The 19,427-nt window shown below is 40.5% G+C and overlaps 3 protein-coding genes across 5 annotated transcripts; all 3 read left to right on the top strand.

Moving 5' to 3' along the window:
- Window positions 1-202: 202 nt before the first annotated feature.
- Window positions 203-11,583, top strand: LOC112568087. Of its 3 annotated transcripts, XR_003099988.1 has the most exons (6): window positions 203-217; window positions 1,444-1,635; window positions 1,913-2,088; window positions 2,219-2,328; window positions 2,672-2,806; window positions 3,252-3,854. XR_003099988.1 is itself a non-coding variant. In XM_025245174.1 (5 exons), the coding sequence occupies exons 2-5, from the start codon at window positions 9,377-9,379 to the stop codon at window positions 11,026-11,028; spliced, it is 552 nt and encodes a 183-aa protein (XP_025100959.1). In that variant the 5' UTR covers window positions 1,516-1,635; window positions 9,370-9,376; the 3' UTR covers window positions 11,029-11,583. The 3 variants fall into 3 exon arrangements, 2 of the variants coding, with proteins under 2 accessions (XP_025100959.1, XP_025100970.1); XM_025245174.1 differs by lacking the exons at window positions 203-217; window positions 1,913-2,088; window positions 2,219-2,328; window positions 2,672-2,806; window positions 3,252-3,854 and adding exons at window positions 9,370-9,545; window positions 9,676-9,786; window positions 10,474-10,608; window positions 10,892-11,583 and having other exon boundaries at window positions 1,516-1,635; XM_025245185.1 differs by lacking the exons at window positions 203-217; window positions 1,444-1,635; window positions 1,913-2,088; ... (1 more) ...; window positions 2,672-2,806; window positions 3,252-3,854 and adding exons at window positions 8,992-9,131; window positions 9,370-9,545; window positions 9,676-9,786; window positions 10,474-10,608; window positions 10,892-11,583.
- Window positions 11,584-12,784: 1,201 nt separating this feature from the next.
- On the top strand, window positions 12,785-14,677 carry LOC112568096. The gene is made up of 5 exons (XM_025245200.1): window positions 12,785-13,068; window positions 13,354-13,529; window positions 13,661-13,777; window positions 14,020-14,153; window positions 14,365-14,677. The coding sequence occupies exons 2-5, from the start codon at window positions 13,355-13,357 to the stop codon at window positions 14,422-14,424; spliced, it is 486 nt and encodes a 161-aa protein (XP_025100985.1). The 5' UTR covers window positions 12,785-13,068; window position 13,354; the 3' UTR covers window positions 14,425-14,677.
- An 808-nt stretch (window positions 14,678-15,485) lies between these two features.
- LOC112576217 lies at window positions 15,486-19,127 on the top strand. The gene is made up of 4 exons (XM_025258515.1): window positions 15,486-15,660; window positions 16,015-16,106; window positions 16,584-16,727; window positions 17,077-19,127. The coding sequence occupies exons 2-4, from the start codon at window positions 16,022-16,024 to the stop codon at window positions 17,205-17,207; spliced, it is 360 nt and encodes a 119-aa protein (XP_025114300.1). The 5' UTR covers window positions 15,486-15,660; window positions 16,015-16,021; the 3' UTR covers window positions 17,208-19,127.
- Window positions 19,128-19,427: the final 300 nt, after the last annotated feature.

Below are 19,427 nucleotides of genomic sequence, written 5' to 3'. Positions count from 1 at the left end.
TAACCTTTTACTGGAAGTAAGATGACCTCCCAACCCCCAACCCCTATTCCCAGCCCCATCCTCCAACTCCACCCTCGTCAGTTATTCACTGACTAGCTGCAACATTCTATGTATCCATCAGTCCATAATACGAGTAACCAGTCTTACAGTAAAAAATGCTGATTGCTAAGTTCGAGCAGTTATGACAACCGCTAGCTCTACCAAGTCTACAAAATTTGTAAGCATTTTATTTTTTACAGATATGCTATATTTATCACCTTTTAGAGTAATTTGATAAGATAGTTGATCATCTTTTAAATGTTGTAGCCTGCGTAGTGTCAAAACTTGCCTGTTGTGCTTAGTAACACCGAACAACGCGAACCCACTAACGGCAAACCTGATTCTTTTCAGATAAAGGATTTACTTAACAGTGTTTGATGGCGTGAAGTTATTTTCTTTATTGTTAAAAAGTGATTTTTATTGTAGATATTTCCCCAGCAGAAGTTTGATAACTTTCAGTGAATGTTGTGTTGATTATCTTACTCTCTGTTTTTTTCTGACATTTTGTGGAGGACGTTTATACCTCCACTTCCAGTGACTCAGGCCTCAAATGTGTCCACGTATGTACACAGTGGTCGGTGTGAGGAGGTGGGAGGAACAGCAGTGATTAATAAGCTGATTCCCGTTGAGTCTGTTACATTCGTTTACAGTTTATGTCCAGAGTCGTATTCAGAATCGTGAGGCCACTAGCTGAGCAGCTACTAAGTTGATGTACCGTGGTTATCATATAAATGGGTAGTTAACTCTCTGGGTTTCAAGCAAAGTGGTCTTACTCAGTAATTATGGTAATGTTTTTTTTGTTGAACACATTTGTATTCGCCCATTGAGAGATATTAAGAAATGATCATTATACGCAACATTTCAAAAAGGATGAAGCTAAATTTGCTCTATTTTTTAGTTCCCCACCTCTTTGTCTCTGTGTGTGTGTGTGTAAAAGTGAAAACTATGGAAAGTCTACATTGACATTAATTCTTTGTTGTTTGGGTTCATGTCATTATTTTTCTTTTGCTCACAACGTAACTAATCACAATCCACTTAGACAAAGAGCACAATACGTGGCTGTTTTAAGTGCATACAGCTTTACTGGTTGTATTGTGATATTATTCTTCCGTATAATAATTGTTATCAGCGTTGAATTTGTAAAATAAAACCAATATTAATTTTTTCTGTTATTAAAATTTATTTGCACGCATCACGATCACCAGGACAGAAAGTCCAGTTGAGTTCAGTCCTATAGGGCTACCCTACTGTGGAGGACTACACAGCATATCAATGTCTTCTCACTCTTTAATTGCAGAGACTGCATTAATGGTAATGACAGCCGCCTGCCTGGGGTTTGTTGAAAGCTGGCGGGAGTGACATTTTCATGAAAATAAATAAAGGACTATTTGTTTCTCTTAAAAGGTCGAACAGAAAGATCACAGTGGCAGGGGCAAAGGTGGTTAAAAAAACAGATGCAAGAGATTGTCTGCCGCTTATAAAAGGAGACAAGGGCGCTACAGTTGCTGATTCCGTCTGCTGGAAAACAACAAACACAGGAATCTGAGCAAATATTACTATTTTCTACCGGACTCATTTAAGCTGAGACAGAAAAAGGTTAGTGTGTTTTCACGACTTGTGTACTACATCTATTTTCATATCTATATCAGATTTAACTCACCATATGACTCACTACTTTGCTACATGTCTGTCTATCCACAAGAGGAACTGCTTGTCTACCTTCATTTAAAAATTATGGAATTGTAATTTTCTGTATCGTTGTTTTAGCTAGCCTGTGTTTATCGTGAGTTTTCTTTCACATTTTCGCTTCAAATAAAGTCAATCAGACTCAAGTAGACCTTAAAGAAAACATTTTGCTGTTGCAAACTTTCAGAAGCACAATGGGCAAAGGTCTCCATGTGGTGCTGTTGGCCATCGTCCTTACCTGTACCTCAGCAGAAGATTCCGACGACAAGGGTGCGACAGTGTCAGAAACTGTGACTATTGCACCTCCAGGAGAGGAGCAGGTGGAGGAAAAAATAGATACAGAGAAGAGATCCAGCGACAATAGTAAGTGAGAGTATACTACATGACTGGAGATGGAAGTCATTTGTTTTGTGAGAGCTGATGGAGAAATAGTTATAGTTATGATGCTGGATTGTATCTGTCTAACAGAAGACCATTTTTCTTTCCTTTCCAGACTTCTGCTTTGTGAAGGAGTCATGTACAACCATGGCGACATCTTTACAGGCCACAACCCCTGCGTGAAATACCGTTGTGAATTTGGAGTTCAAAGAATGTTGGAAGATGGTGAGCATTTGTTAACTACACGGGTTAAATGGGATGACTGGGGTAAGGATAGAGGGTTTGTGCTGTTGAAATCGTTTTACACTTTTTAATCGTTTTTCCTAAGTTTGACGTTCGGCCACCAAAACAATTATAATTGGCTGTTCTGGGTTCAGATCTCGTCTGGGGCACGCTGTTCATTGTCTGCATGTGGGATCTGTTTACGCATTACGATGATGTAGCCTTATTTGCTGGCTCGGTTCAAAACACCAATACCGAGTCAGTGTAGAACACCATATACACTTGATGATATTACAAGTACAATTCTGGAGAAGAGGAAAGATGAAGTACGGTATTGTCTGTACAGGGTGTTATTCCGGACAAACACGCTCCTGCTACCCGATCAACGCCGACGTTGAAATCGAATGCGTGACCTACCGCTGCACCAAGAGGGTGGACAGCAGGTTCTTCTACTACAGCCTCGACCCCGTCTACTTAGCTAGTGAGTTGTTTTCTCAGCTATTTACTCACATCAGGTGGTGGGCGATAGACTTAGTTTGGGTCATTACTGCTGATTAATCTATCAAAAACACTTCCTTTCATGTTTGCCCAAGGCTATCGGTTTGCTGATATTTGTATTTTTTGGTTGTATGTCTTACTGTTGGGGTGTTTGTAGACTTTTGTAAATTTTTTCCCGTACTAATTTTCATGTTTGTATTTATTATGTTTTGTATTTATTAATTGTTTTCAATGATCTGTTAATAAAGTATCTTTTCATGTAATAAAACCTTGACACAGACACGCTTGCCGACGCGCACGTTGTATGAAACAGTCAACGAGTGAGAACAGTGACGTTTGTCTCCCTTGTCTGACGGTGTGACGTACCGACAGTGTGACGCAGTAGTTGTAGGAGGACTGACGCCGCTTGTCTGACGGACTGATTGCAGAGTGCAAGGATTACTATGGACGCTGTAGACGACCTGGGGAGGTCTTCCCCTACGTACTGCGCGGCCGTCTCTACCACAACTGTGTTTGCCGCCCACTCGGCCCTCTGAATATTCAGTACGAGTGTCACAGCAGTTGAGCAAGAACGTCACATCCACGATGTCACACGTCCAACTTCTCTTCAAACTGGACGATGTTGAATACAAGCCTCTATTGAAATGTGAAGACGCCATGTAACCAGCTCAAGTCTACTGACATCTACCTGTTAAAATTTAGGGTGGTTGCTACTGTATTGGAATTGACGATGAGAACAAACTTCAGTGTTCGAGGTCCTAATGTTGTTTTTTTTTTCACTTCCGTAGCATGTTGTTTACTTTATCAAAGGCGGGTCAGTGGGATATGAAAAGTACAAAGTAGAAGAAAGTCTTTGAAACATCTAGTAATGTAGACTATGTCAGACACTACATGTCAGGCGACGTGGCAAAGACCAATTGTAGAATGCTAGCGGTGATAGAAATAAAAAAGTCTACTTCTTGAACCACTTGAATTGTCCCATCGTCAGTAACCCACCATTAAATGCAACAAATAAAAATTAATGAAATTAACTAGCAATGTGAGTGTGGTATGAAGCGTTGTAAAAGATCTGTCTCATGATTTGTGAACGTTAGTCAGGCAAATATATAAAGCAGCATGTTCAAATAATTGGCTGAAATCTACCAACTCATCAGCTTTTCATTCGAAAGATGTTTTGGTTTCTTGTATTGTTGTTTTTTCATCCAGTCCGATTTTTTATTTCTCTCTTTCTTTATCTCAATGAGTAACCCTAACCCTTTTGGAAGTACATCAAGCAGTTACCCAACTCAAAGAAATAAACACCAGAGGGCCTGACAGCATCGATAACAAAATTCTAAAGCTCCCATCACCGGCCTTTACTGAAACCTTGACCTACGTGTACAACCTCTGAATTCATCAATCCTACTTTCCTACACATCTAAAGCAAGAAAATGTTATCCCAATACATAAATTAGGGGATCCATTATCGCCTAATCTCAATTCTATCACCTCTCTCAAAACCCTTAGAAAAACACATCACAATCACCCACAAGATAATAAGACACACCATCAACAGATTGAGCCACTTGCTTCCCACAGCTGAGCGCAACGAGCTTCAGGCTTGGACCGACTCAAACCAGAGAGCTTAGATATAGAGAGGGTGCACTCGCGACCGGCGGGAAAACTCGTCAGGGTTAGAGTTATCTTTCGTAATTGGATGCTACGAAACAACACGGCACAAGGCGATCGTTTGAGGCAAGGTGGGCAATTTTGTTCTGCAGTTAACTGTCAGAACGGCAGGTTTAAATCAACCTCGAAAGAAAAAAAGATGACTGTACAGGCTCTGCTTGAGCTTTTTGATGAGCTTCAGACAAATCATGGTATTTCATTCCTTCTTACAGATAGACTGAATCAAGACTGCTTAGAAAACTTTTTTTCTTGCATTCGGGGAAAAGGGGGGCATCTACGTAATCCCACTGCAGAACAGTTTAGATTATTCTTCCGTCAGCTCATGATTGAGAACCTGTTTCATCACAGTCGTGGAAGTAATTGCCAGAAGGACAATGACAGCTCTTTATTGACTCTGACATCTGTGACAACTGACAAACAACAGGACATAATGATATGTAATGAAGATATTGATGAGAATGACTGTGACCATGACAGTGATTGTTTAAATGACAAAGACATTAGTGATAAAGTAAATATCACTTTCAATAATTTTGATAACTGTAGTGACCCTCTAGCCATTTTCTCCATACAACCACCACCAAAAAACAAATGTTTAAACATTGCAGAAGAAAATGTGTTGCACTATATTTCAGGATATCTTGTTAAAAAGTTAATGGGAAAGATTTGTGATCAATGTAAGACAACTATTGCAGGATCTCTCACAGGATCAGAATCAGAAGAGTTTCTTATAAACAAGCAGTTTGGTGGACTCTATATTCCAAGCACAACTCTGAGTGAGACAGTTAAAATATTAGAGTGTGCCTATTGTAAAAATATTGACCAGTTACTTCCTGGGAAAAAAGTTAAATCTCAGTTGATTCGACTTCTGTGGGAAGAGCTAAAAAGCATTGACCTCTGTTGTCCACTTGGTGCGTGTGATCTGAAAGGAAGTGTGATTAATCTATTTATCAATGTTCGCCTTCATTTTTCACTTAAAGATAGCTCTGTGTCCTTTTTTGAGAAAGGAACAAAGAGAAATCAGAAAATGTTGAAGTTACATGTTTTGTAGCTTCTAAGCTAAAGTAATTTAAAATTGTTTTAGAACAGTGTGAAAGAAAATGTTATAAATCTTTATTTAAAGTACATGTGTGAATGATCCCTTTTGAGTATCTACTTGCTGTATATTTTCTTGTAAGCATCGCTGTTATCTTTAAATTGTCCACCAATGTTCCTACAATAAGGGATATGAATGTTGATAGATATATACATTATTATTAATAGTAGTATTATGATTTGTTATTAATTACGATTAGTAGTAGTAGTAAGATTTGTGTGAGAATTTATTGCTGCATGCTTGTATGTAAACAGAAATCTATATGTCTCAGTATGTGAGCAAGTCTTCTGAATGTGAATGTAATCTGAATGTAAGTCTGTTTTTAACTGCTTATCTCATATTCATAAAGTCTCATAAATTAAATTTTTATGGATTTTAAATAAATGCAAATTTGTGTTCATGGATTTGCTGTTTGAATTTATAAAAGTTTTCCTTTTTAAATATAGTCAGCTGTCAGACATGTATTAAAACTCTCCCAAGCTACCCTCATCTAAGCAATTCCCATGAATAAAAGACACAAAAATCTGTTCTTAGATGAAGGTCATTTGATATCGCAAACACCTAGACATTTACTCCAAAGATAAACACAGCTATCGACGACTTTGTTTAGTAGTGGTTGATAGTAGCAACTGCTGCGTAGCATCTTTTTTCGAAGGGACGCAACTCCGTCTCTACTTTTCTTAACAAGTAAGGACAAAGAAGGAGTGCACCCTCTCTACATCTAAGCTCTCTGCTCAAACCACGTGTCACTCAACCCCCAGAAGACTGAAGTCATGCAGACCAGACAGGAAGGACAAAAGCTAGCCCCCACTCCCATTTCGAGGTATCCATATTGGCGCTCAGTCAACAATGTAAGTACAGTTCCACAAACTCATGGCTGTTACCATCGACAATAACTTATCGTGGTCCCAGCACATCTCTGCCACCAGCAAATTTATCTCCAAGAAAGTCTACCCGCTGTCAAGATTTCTTAGACCCTCACACAACAAACCTCTTGTATACTACTCACAATACGGCACGAGATTCCCATGAACTTCACGTGCACCACTAACTAACGGGATATAGGAGGTCGTGTGCACAAGGAGTATAGGAGAAAATAAAAGTAAACTAAGTGGTTACTTTTACAAGGATTTGAAAAGATGTGTGAAAACTCTAATCTTTCTTTTGCTGTTTGCTTTTAGCTTTTTTTTCAGACTCTAACCCTGATGACCTCCCCATCTCCGTATTTCCAGCCCCACCCTCCAACTCCACTTCCCTCAGTTGTTCACTGTCATGCGTTGTGCCGGATGAAAAGCATCCATCAGCCAGAATCTGAACAACGTCCTCCTCTAAAAGATGCTAACTGCCAAGCTCGTCCCTCATGATTGAACAAACCCTAGGTCTACTAAATTTGTAAGCATTTGCTTCTAATAATTTAATTTATTTATCAGTTTTGAGATTAATTTGACGAGAGAATTGTTTCTATCGCGAGTGTTATAGCCTGCGAAGTTTCAGAACTTACCTGTAATGGTTAGTAAAATCGGACAACTGGAACACGCATATTCCGACCTGATTCTTTTGAACAAAGTGATTTAGTGCAGTAGTAAATGGCGGATTTTATTGTAGATGTTTCTCCAGCAGTGGCGGTGGCGCTACGGTCAGTGCCTGTCAACAGTACAGTGAAGTTTGCCCGTCCTGGATTCAGCTCTCGTCTCGGGCCCTCTTTTTTTCTCTGCTTGTGGCATGTGTTTACAGGGCTGCCTGCTTGTGATACAGGCTTAGTTGCTGGCTAGTGATAAAACACCAAATCCTCCCTCCCCCTTCACAGTAGCCGATGTTTATGCTCAGACTTCTAGTTAATATTGTGTTGATTATCTCCCTGGCGCTTTTTTCTGACATTTGTGGCCCATGGAAGGACGGTTTTACCCCCACGTCCTGTGACTCCGGCCTCAAATGTCCGGGTATTTAGACAGAGGTGGGGGTGAGGAGGAGGGAGAAACAACAGTCGTTAACCTTTAAAAGCGGATGCCTGATGGGCCGATTACAGTCGTCTGTAGTTGATATCTTGCGTGGGTCGCATCCTGGGTCGTGATGTCATTGGCTGTTTGATATCACGTGGTCATCATATGCAGGGGTAGTTAACTCTCGGGGATTCAGGCAAAGTGGTCTTACCCAATAATTATGGCACGCTTAGATGTTTTTATGCATTAATTTTATTCATTCACTCCTGCATGGAGAAATAATCATCCATATAATTTCTGACCTTGACGTTTCCTCTCTTCCTCCCTCCCCTGCTGCATCTTTCACTTTTATTCCTCCTTGAAAATGCGACCAAGGAAATTTTGTCAGCATTTCAATCACATTACTCTGTGTGTGTGTGTGTGTGTTTTGGTGTCCGCGTTCATTTATGTACGCGACGAGGAAGATTTCTAATGAAAAAGTGTTAACCATTCAAAACTTACATTGACATTAATTTTCTGTATCCTCTGTTCGTGTTTTTGTTTTTCCTTTACTCAATACGTAAATAACCACAATCCAACTTGGGCATAATAGTAAACGCTGGTTGTATTGTGATGTTGCTCTTATAATACTTATCATCAGTGTAGAACCTGTGAAATAAAACCAACAGCAAAGCATTTTTTTTGTCGTGGGCACTTTAAACAAAGAAAACTATACACTAAAGCTATTTAGTGATTTATGATACACATGTATGTGTATGATGCATTATAACTTAAAAATATGTTATAGTAGGATGATACTATTCAGGTGAAATCTTCTTACTGTATAGGTGAAGTCATAATAAGAAGGGAAAGCCAATATTTAGCGGAGTGTGATGGTGGTGAAAGGCTTCGTGATGGTTTCCAAAAAAGCTTTTAAACACCAAAAGAACTAATGTCTTGCTCTGAACTTGATACACTTGTTGCACCCTTGAAGTCAGGAAATACCGGGCTCCTAACTATATCCGGAATGGCAGAGAAGATTTGTCCACGTGAGTCATGCCATGACGTATCACCTCGTTCACATGTTGCAAATGTCTGTCATTAGAGATTAGTGATATAATAAATACAGTGATTTGATGACTGTTAGTCAGAGTAGTGTACGTACTGACCTTCTCCACCATCTTTCTACTGTAGGTATGCTTGTGTGTGTGTGCGAGTGTGTCCGCGCGTGCGTCTTTGTATGTCTGCTTATGACGTCAGCAAGCATACAGAGCAAATGAATGTCTTTGCACTCCTTGATTGCAGAGATTGCAGTAACGGTGATTACAGACTCCAGCGTGGAGGTAATTAAAAGGTGGCAGTAGTGACATTTTCATGCTCACAAATAGAGGAGTGTTTATTAATCGTGAAAGGTCAAACAGAAAGATTATTGTGAATGGGATAAAAGTGGTTAAAGCAAAGTCTGATGGAGGCAGGAGGGATTGTCTATAAAAGGTGAAGGTGGCTGGACAAGGGAGCATTGCGTCTACTGGCGACACCGAAGCTTGGAGGACAGAAATCTGTCTGCAAGTCGCAAATATTATCTTTGTCTACCTGACTCTACCTGAGCGCATAAACAACAAAAGGTAAGTGTGCTTTCATGACCTGTACACTTTTCATATCTATATCAGTCTTTCCTTCACAATATGTTTGTGTTCTTAGCAAGTTTTCTTTCGCATCGAGTAATGCTTTCCCACGATATCGAAATCATGTCCACACAAAATATCCACAGCAGTCGACATCTTTGTCAAATAATACACTTTTAAAAAAATCACTCAGTGAAGTAGATGTTAAACAAAACATTTTGGCATTAAAAACTTTCAGAAGCACAATGGGCAAAGGTCTCCATGTGGTGCTGTTGGCCATCGTCCTCACCTGTACCTCAGCAGAAGACGCCGACGACAAGGGTGCGACAGTGTCGGAAACTGTGACTATTGCACCTCCAGGAGAGGAGCAGGTGGAGGAAAAAATAGATACAGAGAAGAGATCCAGCGACAATAGTAAGTGAGAGTATACTACATGACTGGAGATGGAAGTCATTTGTTTTGTGGGAGCTGATGGAGAAATAGTTATAGTTATGATGCTGGATTGTATCTGTCTAACAGAAGACAATTTTTCTTTCCTTTCCAGACTTCTGCTTTGTTCAAGGAGTCATGTACAACCATGGCGACATCTTTACCGGCCACAACCCCTGCATCAAATATCGTTGTGAATTTGGAGTTCACAGGGTGGTACAAGATGGTGAGCAGTTGTTGACTACTTGGGTTAAGCGGGTAGGGGTGGAAGGTGTGTGCTGTTGTGCTTTGTTTACACTTCCCAATCGTTCGTATGTTATAACATGGTGTTCCGGTGACGCAACTGTTAGCAATGTCACCAATACAGTAAGAATTGACTGTCCTGGGTTCAAATCTCGTCTCGGGCATGCTGTAAAACTTGAAATCATCATCATCATCCACTATTTAACTGGCTTCAAGTACACGCTTTTATGGGTTAGCGAATAACTGGACATGATAGCATAAGAACAATACAACCCAGCTCGACGAATAAATGTTTATTTTGTATTTCTTTAAAAATGAAAACTTCCCATTAAGATGTGATAAAGAGATTATCATGAAGGTCATAATTTTTAGACTTTTAATTTTTTTCTTCTTCCACTCTTTATTACAAGAAGAAAGTCAAAGATGAGAGTGAGAAAAACAATTTAACGGATTAGAAAGTTTTAACTCCAAATCACTAAATGTGTTCAAGTAATGACTGGTGGAGGACAGAGATCGGAATATGCCAGAAGGCACTTCTATCCGGAGTTTAGGCACTTTGGGGTAGATGTAGCGGTAGATAGGGTTGAACATCATGCACACTCAATGACATCACAGTCCGTTATTTTGGAGAGAAAGAAAGATGTAGTACGGTCACAGTTTGTTTGTGCAGGATGTAATTTTCGACAGCATCACACCTGCATCCCAGTCAACGCTGAAACTGAAATCAACTGCGTGACCTACCGCTGCACCAGGAGGACGGACAACAACTTCTACTTCTATAAAATTGATCCCATCTACTCAGCTAGTGAGTTTGTCCTCTTCATTCTTTACTCACAGCAGTATGAGCAATGTTGTTTATTATGCTATGTATTTATTTGTTTTGCTTCAAACAAAAAGGTCGGTTAATGTGTCTTTTCATGTAATAAAACCTTGACACAGACAAGCTTGCCGACGAGCACGTTGTACTAAACAGTCAACGAGTGAGAACAGTGACGTTTGTCTCCCTTGTCTGACGGTGTGACGTACCAACAGTGTGACGCAGTAGTTGTAGGAGGACTGACGCTGCTTGTCTGATGGACTGATTGCAGAGTGCAAGGATTACTATGGACGCTGTAGACGACCTGGGGAGGTCTTCCCCTACGCACTGGGCGGCCGTCTCTACCGCAACTGTGTTTGCCGCCCACTCGGCCCTCTGAATATTCAGTACGAGTGTCACAGCAGTTGAGCAAGAACGTCACATCCATGATGTCACACGTCCAACTTCTTCGCTTCAAACTGGACGATGTTGAACCAATGCGTCACACCTCAAGACATCATGCAGCCCTCAAGACTAGGAGCATATACGTTTACAAAAATTTCATGGAATTTTCTATTTTCTGGGTATTGACGATAAGTGCAGACATCGGTGTTCGGGGTGTTGATGTCACGTGGGTTGGTAGGTTTTATTTTGAGTTCTGTAGCATGTTGTTGACTTTATCAATGCCAAAACAGAAGATAGTCATTGATTAATCTAATAAAGAGGACTATTTATGCAAAACATTGATGTCAGTGACAAGAGTCGTTTCAGACTGCTAGTGGTACTTGATGTGTACACCCTCGCCCCCGTCGTCAGCAATAACACATCATTAGATGTAACAGATCACGTGAGGTTATCTAGCAACGTGAACGAGCTAAGAAGCTTTATAAAGTATATAACTATACTAATTATACACGGTAGTCGGACAAAAATATATATGTTCAAATCTTAGTTTTTTTACAAATAAAATTGCAGAACTCATCACCTTTTCGTTTTCATTCCTTGTATTGACAGTCTGTGTTGTGGTTGTGGCATCGTCGCTGATGTGTCATCGCTTTCATCATGAAAGGTTATAGTGGAATAGATGAGGGGTTGGTGGTCCTGGACAAGAGCCAGGCGATGAAACTGGCTGTCTGCACTCTGATGAAAGGTGGCGATAACTGATGTCGTCTGCTGCGCCAGGGAAACTGCACTCAGTGCTTCGCGGATTTGTGAAGCAGACGACATCACAGTCTTCATCGATTTCACAGCCTCGATTCGCTTCAAACCAAGATCACGTGACATTTCTGTCAGGCGTAATTATTTATCTGCATAATAATAATTATTTTAATTATAATAATTATTTTTAAAGCGCAAAACTCACATTTGTAAGGAGCATGCTCGTAGCGTTAAAAAAAAAACCAGATAGGGGCAACGTACGAGGGACAGAAGTACAAACAAATTAAACATGAACGATGAAAGAATAAAAAAAACAGTATCGGTGACGATTAAAAGACAAATACAGAAACACTAAGAGGAACCAAGTAACAAGGACAGAGCATCTGAGCAAAGGAAGACAAGCAGGGAAGTAGCACTGAGTGGAAGAGAGGGGAGAGGGGTGGGGTGTGACGGAGGATCAACATTGTGTTGACTGTTGTTAGGAGTAATACTCAAGGAAGAGCTGCGTTTTGAGGAACCTTTAAAAGATGAAAAAAGTATTTAGGGCAGCTTGCAGGCAAGGATTTGAGTAATGAAGTGAAGGAAAAAAAAAACAGACACAAACAAGAGTGGTCAGCCTTCATCTCGGGGATGCTGTTCTTTCTCTGCATGTGGCGTCTGTCTATAGGGCTAGCTGATTGTGATGTAACCCTAGCTGCTGACTCGGCGTAAAATACCAATTACCACCCTCCTCCCTTCCTCGGGGAGCGGTGAGACTAAGTGTTTACTTAAAAATATGAAAGTTGTTAGTAGTGACAGCTGTCCCTATAGGTCATGACAGGAAATAAACAAATAATTGTCTTTGCGTGCATTTCAAAACCTGGTTTTAGGTGACGCGCGTTAATTTGTTCAAGTTTTTATTTACACCATAGTTGATGTACTCGTCACACCTGGCAAACAACGTGGAACAGAAAAATCCATTTTGCAGGTAAATTCCCATGAATCACGATTATTAAAACTGAAAGTCGATCCACATGAAGTCAGAACAAGATTACAGTGAAAGGGACAAAGGTGGTTAATTAAAATAGTCAGATAGGAGAGACTGTCTTAATTAAACTTGAGAGAAGTTCGGTCCTGGCGGTCGTGATTCGTGGGAATATATCACTAGCATTGATTTGTTCTCTCTTCAACGGATTTAAAAGGAGGGTCTTCCTCAAGACAAGGGCTCATCCGTCTGCTGGCGACAACGAAGCTTGGAGGACAGGAATCTGTCTGCAAGTCGCGAATATCATCTTTGTCTACCTGACTCTACCTGAGCAGATAAAGAAAAAGGTTAGAGTGCTTTCACGACCTGTACACTTCATTCCTTTTGGTATTTTCAATCTTTTATCCAGCCTTTATCTATCTACTTTGCTGCATGTCCGTGTATCGCTCCTCTAGCTTACCTGAGTGTTCTTTCACATCAAATAATGCTTTTGTCGATGTTCCCACAATAGTAAACTCGTGTCCACACAGAATATCCACAGAAGTCAGTATCTCTGTCAAATATTCAGGTCGCAAATAAAATCATTCAGTCAAGTATGTCCTAAGGACGATTGTCATATTAAAATCTTTCAGAATGACAATGGACAAACGTCTCCATGTGGTGCTGTTGGCAATGGTCCTGACCTGTATGTCATCAGAAGCCGCCGACGACAAGCCTTTGGTAGTGTCGAAAAATGTGGATATTTTACCTACAGAAGGGGTGACGGTGGAGGAGGACATATTTAGAGATAAGAGATACAGCGACAATAGTAAGTGAGAGTATACTACATGACGGGAGATGGAAGTCATTTCTTGTGTAGGAGCTGACGGAGAAACAGTTATAGTCAGGAGACTAGATTTTATCTGTCTAACAAAAGAAAATTTTGTCTTTTCTTTCCAGAATTCTGCTTTGCTGAAGGAAAAACCTACAGAAATGGAGTCACCTTCACTCTGAGTAAACTTAGCCCCTGTGTCAAATACCGTTGTGAAGAGGGTACTCCCAAGATTGTGAAAGAGGGTCAGCATTTGGTAACGTTTGGTGGCGGCGGTGGTGGTGGTGGTGTTGGTGGTGGTGGTGGTGGTGGTGGTGGTGGTGGATATAACCATAGCTAGGTAGACGCAGGAGTAGGTGTGTGGTGACTAAGTAGTATCTTGGCTTTCAACATGTGTCTCTGTAGAACACCGTATACACTTGATGACAGTCATTCTGAAGAGAGAGGAAGATGCTGTTCAGTCACTTTATTATTATTATTTGTGCAGGGTGTTATGTTAAACAAAACGATCGCTGCATCCAGATAAACGCCATGACTGAAATCAAGTGCATTACATACCGCTGCACGAAGAGGGGGACAAAAATTACACCCACTACAAATTCGAGCCCGTCGACCCACCCAGTGAGTTGTTTTCTCAACTGTTTACTCAGACATCAGATGGTGGGCGGGAGAACTAGTGTGGGTGACTACTGCAGACAAATAGTGTTTGATGGTACAGTCTGGTGTCATCTCATCTCTGTTTGACTCACACGTTTGACGGCGTGACGTACCGACAGTGGGAAGCAATGGTTGTTACACGTCTGACGCCGCTTGTCTGACGGACTGATTGCAGAGTGCAAGGATGAGGATGGGGTCTGTAGATCGCCTGGGGATGTCTTTCCATATACCATAAAAGGCCGTTCGTACCCAGCCTGTGTTTGTCGCGTAACTGGTCCTACCAGCGTTCGGTACGAGTGTCACAGCAGGTGAGCGGCAACGTCACATGACCATGACGTCACATGTCAAGTCTCTGCGCTTCCAACTGGACGAAGATGAATGCAAACCTCGCATCAAAGTTCAAGACACACGTTAGCCTGGAAAATATGTAAACAACATGTTTCAATGATAGTCTTAGATTCTCTACAAATAAAATTGCAGGAATTATCTGATTTTTGTTTCTTGAAATGATTGTTTTGTGTGTTGATCCTTACCATGATTCTTTTGTATTTCTTTCTCTCTCACACACACACACGCACATACACACACGCACATACACACACGCTGTGAGCACGAACTCGTATTATTGGCAGACGGTTTTGTTTCTATTTAAATATTAAAACAAAGCAGGTTTGTATAAAGCTTCCGGTTTAGTCACATTCATTGTTTAGGCTCGCCGAGACTAACAGCGGAGAACTTCGCAAGAGGCTAAGAGTGAGTCTCGCCATACAGACAGCTCCACCTACACACGTGCATGCTGTGTGCGTGAAGGAAAGGAGTGAAAGACATACCACACGGGGTTCTCATGAACATAATTTCACACGCACTACCGATTGATTAGAGATAATAATAATAAATTCAAAATTTATAAAGTGCACGCTAACACTCCTCGAGAGGACGTTCTTAAAGACATGGACAACATCCGAGGGACAGAAGAATAAACAATATATGATCTGGGGAAGAATAAACAACAATACCGATGATGAATAAAACAAATCAGAGGCGCTAGCTGGATGAGTATCTGCGAACAGTTTGCTAATACAATTATTGGCAGTGCATAAGCAGGGTTACATACTCCAGATGGCGGCTAACTACGCACTAGCCGCAAATCACTCAAAGGGTCGTGACCCTGTGGCATCGCCATCGTTTTAGCTCTCACGATGAAATTTTATTAGGGAAGTGCTGAAGGTTTGGTGGTCCAGGCGATGAAAACAGCTTGTCTGCACTTTAATAAAATAGGGGAGGTAACTGAACAGGTGATGATGTCGTCTGCATGCGCCAGGGAAGCTGGAGGGACTCAGTGTTGTGAGGATTTGTGAGGCAGACGACAACACTCAGTCTTCGTCCGCTTCCCAGCCTCGGTTTGTTGGCAACCAAGATCACGTGACAGTTCTGTCTCGTTTATTTATTTCTCGGCACAAAACAAGGGAAGGTAAGCGCTGCTTATCATGTTTAGAGGCAAACATCCCGAGGGGCCACACATTAATGCTGCAGTCGCTTTTTCTGAGTGTATTGTACAGTAGAGAAATGAACTCCATAAATCTGGAATATTATTATTAACGCCAGTTTCGCCATAAATAATAAATTACCACGTACTTCAATACTTTCGTCATTAGAAACTCATTTGCTATAAAATCACCTGTCGCTTATAATAGTTGTTTCTACAATATCATCAACATTCGATGGTACGTAAAATAATAAAAATAAACTCCCGTTTCTTATAAACAATATAAAAGACTATTAAAAAGATTGAAGTTGATTAAAAAATGGTTTGTTTTATTTCCAGAGACACAATGCAAAGCCTTTGGCTACTCGTGGTGCTGTCATATACTCTCACCTGCTCCTTTGTATCTGAAGGTCTTCATGTTGGTTGTCCAGGTATTTAGGGTGTAGGGTTAGGTTGCGACCTTTGTAAGGTTACAGGGTTACCAATATCTTCGTAGTTAGAATGACAAGTCGGCCCACTGTTATCAATAGGATTCTAACTTTCTTTAACCTATTCAATCACTCTTTTTTTCTCTCTCTCTCTTCCTGACACACAGACCGACGCACAAGCGCACGCAGACTATTACAGATACATCTGAACTCTCGGACAGTCTCGTATGAAATGTTCACCTAGAGGGACCTTATCTGTTGTCAACATTGACAGACTAGACTATGCAACGTGAGAACAACAAACATCTACACGAGATTGAAAGCATCATCAAGAAATGCAAGCTTCGTACAACTAACCAAAATAGAAATGTTTTATGACCACATAATTATATTTACAAAGAGAACAAAACGGGAAACAAACACAACTGTGGAATGGGCGTGAACAGAAACCAGTTTTAATTGACACTCGTCTTGTTGCAGATCAACACTGTTTATTTCTTCATGGACCCAAACGATGCTTTGCTTTAAACACAGAAGTGCAATATGAATGTCGGACATTCAGGTGTGTGAAGACTGTGACTGACTCCAGCATCGTCTACCACGTAGAAGACGTCAAAGACAACGGTAGGTAGTGGTGGTGGTCTTGTAGTGGTGTAGCTTCGTCTACCACGCTAAGTAGTGGTGGTCTTGTAGTGGTGTATCACAGCTTCATCTACCACGTAGATGTCAAAGACAAGGGTAGGTAATGGTGGTCTTGTAGTGGTGTCTCACAGCTTCATCTGCTGCCCTACACGGGTAGCGAACCGTCGCCAGCGCCAGAACCACTCGGGTAGACGCAGCAGAGAAATATGTCAGTCCTGTAAACTTGATTGCTCATCTCTTTGTCTCTGTTGTCTCCTGTCTGCGTCCCTGATGTCCAAGCCGCCAGATGTTGTGGAAGCTGTTGACAGTTTGTTTGATGTTGTGCCTGCAGGGTGTGTGGACATGTACGGACAGTGCATCGAGAAGGGCCAGGGCTTGTCCATCGTGAAAGACTTGCGAATGGTCCGATGTGTCTGCCGTCTGAAGGACAACAGAAGTGCACTGGACTGTGACATGAAGTAGAGAAGACAACAGCAAGTCCAACAACTAAACTTTGCTGCTTGTACACTTTGAGTATTTATGTAAACTTGTTAATATTTGGTAGATGATTGTAATGCAATGATGATATACATTTAATATCATAGTATATGACGAACAGTTCGCATAAAAAGTTTGTGTCAACAGAAGATCTTTATGATCAGCTGTGCAGGTGTCGAAGCAAGATATCTTTATTGTCTTTATTGTCTTTTTATCCTAGAGTATTGTGCAGTGTGTTCTGTCACTGTCAATGCCCATCAAACATGATTTCAACTTATCGCAGCTTTTCATCGTTTCATCGTTTGTCATTGCCAGTCCCGGTTCCCACTGGCTGCCTGTTGGTTCCCCTTGTGCACGCAAAGACTGTTATTATGCGTTTATGTTGATGTATAAGGTATCAGCTGGTTGTTAATAATAAGAAATATTATACAACTAAAAACAAGAAGTTTCACATTTATTTAGTGATATATAGATAGAGAGGGAGCGTAATAGGAGCGCGCTCACTGCCACGTATACATCATAATATCCACAAACAAGTCCTAAAGAGTAGTAGTTACAGTCGATGATGACCTAACATAGTAGAAGCGGCGGAGAGAGACTGATTATCTTTAGTCTGTTATGCGAAGGAACATAACTCTCATCATGATTATGTGTTTGTCGTGTATTATTTTATGCTCTGATGCATTATTCATTTACTTGCTTTGCTGCAAGATTATTGTTTAATTTTTATAATGACCAATAATAATAATAATAATAATAATAATAATAATAATAATAATAATAATAATAATAATAATAATAATAATAATAATAATAATAATTATTGGGAAGCTGCGAGACTAAAGTTTTATTTGATGATGTGGAACATTTTCTTAGTAACATCTGTCCCTATAGGTCATAGCACTTTATGAAAAAATTAATTTCGTCTTATCTATTGCAAAACCTCTTGTATAGTGTTTAAGTGGTGTAAGTCAACTTTAGGTCAGCAACGTGTATATCTTGCCTAATTGACATGTCTATAAAACATCTTTATAGCATTTTTAATTTTATATGAGATTTTCACACATATCAGCATCGGCAGGAAAATTAAAGGTGACTCTTGTTACCAGATAACCAGATGTTAAAGATGACAAAGGATCGGACGTACTTAAAATATGCTTAATCGCGCTGAGTACGTGCGACAGATGTCTCACCTGTGACTGTTCAAACCCCAGGTCCTCAGCCCACGTCTTTACTAGTTCGGTAAGGGAGAGTACTCCAATGGAAAATTGAAAACATTAATTTAAAGACAGATCCCGCAGAAGCTGGAGGAGATTATACACCAAGAACATATTAAAGGGTAGAAGGTCAGAGGTGTAAGGTCAGCAGGGTAGGGATCTTCTTCGGGGTTAATGCTTGTAAATCATGTTTTATATTAATATCTTATATTAATTGTTTAAATTTTTTTTAATTGTTTCGCCGGAGTATTTTCATTTGGTAGCAGATGATGTAGGGTTGGTTGAATAAGGAAATTGTAAAAGAGGGTTTGAGTGAAAGGAACAAACTAGGGAATAGGCACAATTACACCAGGACTGAGAAAAGGACGCTGCAAGACATTTACGATGGATTCTGCGCGGTGATCTGTGACCCGAGCAGTGATTGGCTAGTCAGTGGGTAGGGGGCTGAGAGTGAGGGGGAGAAACAAGGTGAGCTAAGGGGCAGCGTGGAGGGCGTCAGGTTTTGCATCAGATGTTTTCTTTGTTTTCTGTGTCGACGTTGGAACGTATTTAGCACATTGGGTAACTAAGACTGATATCAGGTTTATGTTATTGATTTTGAGTGTGTTTTCTGTTGTTTGTTGTTCTTTTTGGTTTTTATCCAGCTTTTGATTCGTTGATGTTAAATAAACCTCTGTTTGTATTGTCAGCACAGATATGTCCTTGTGAGTGTATATCTGTGAGCGTGCTTGTATCAGTGAGTGCGCTTGTGAGTGTGTATCGGGCGGCAGACAAGACAGAAATTAACAGACAACACTGAACACAATCTTTCTGAACACAACAAAACCACAAGTAAGAAGGAAAGGTATGAAACATTTGGAAAAGATGAATATGTGTGTGTGACATAGAGAGGGAGAGAGAGAGAAAGAAAGAGAAAACAGTTAGGGGAGGAATGAAGATCGTTCCAATCTTTGATGACATGAGCTGTCTTTAAACCAACCGCTTTCAT

Source organism: Pomacea canaliculata, linkage group LG1 (assembly GCF_003073045.1).
Source record: "Pomacea canaliculata isolate SZHN2017 linkage group LG1, ASM307304v1, whole genome shotgun sequence".
NCBI lineage: Eukaryota > Metazoa > Mollusca > Gastropoda > Architaenioglossa > Ampullariidae > Pomacea > Pomacea canaliculata.
This window is presented reverse-complemented; position numbering and strand designations above follow the sequence as displayed.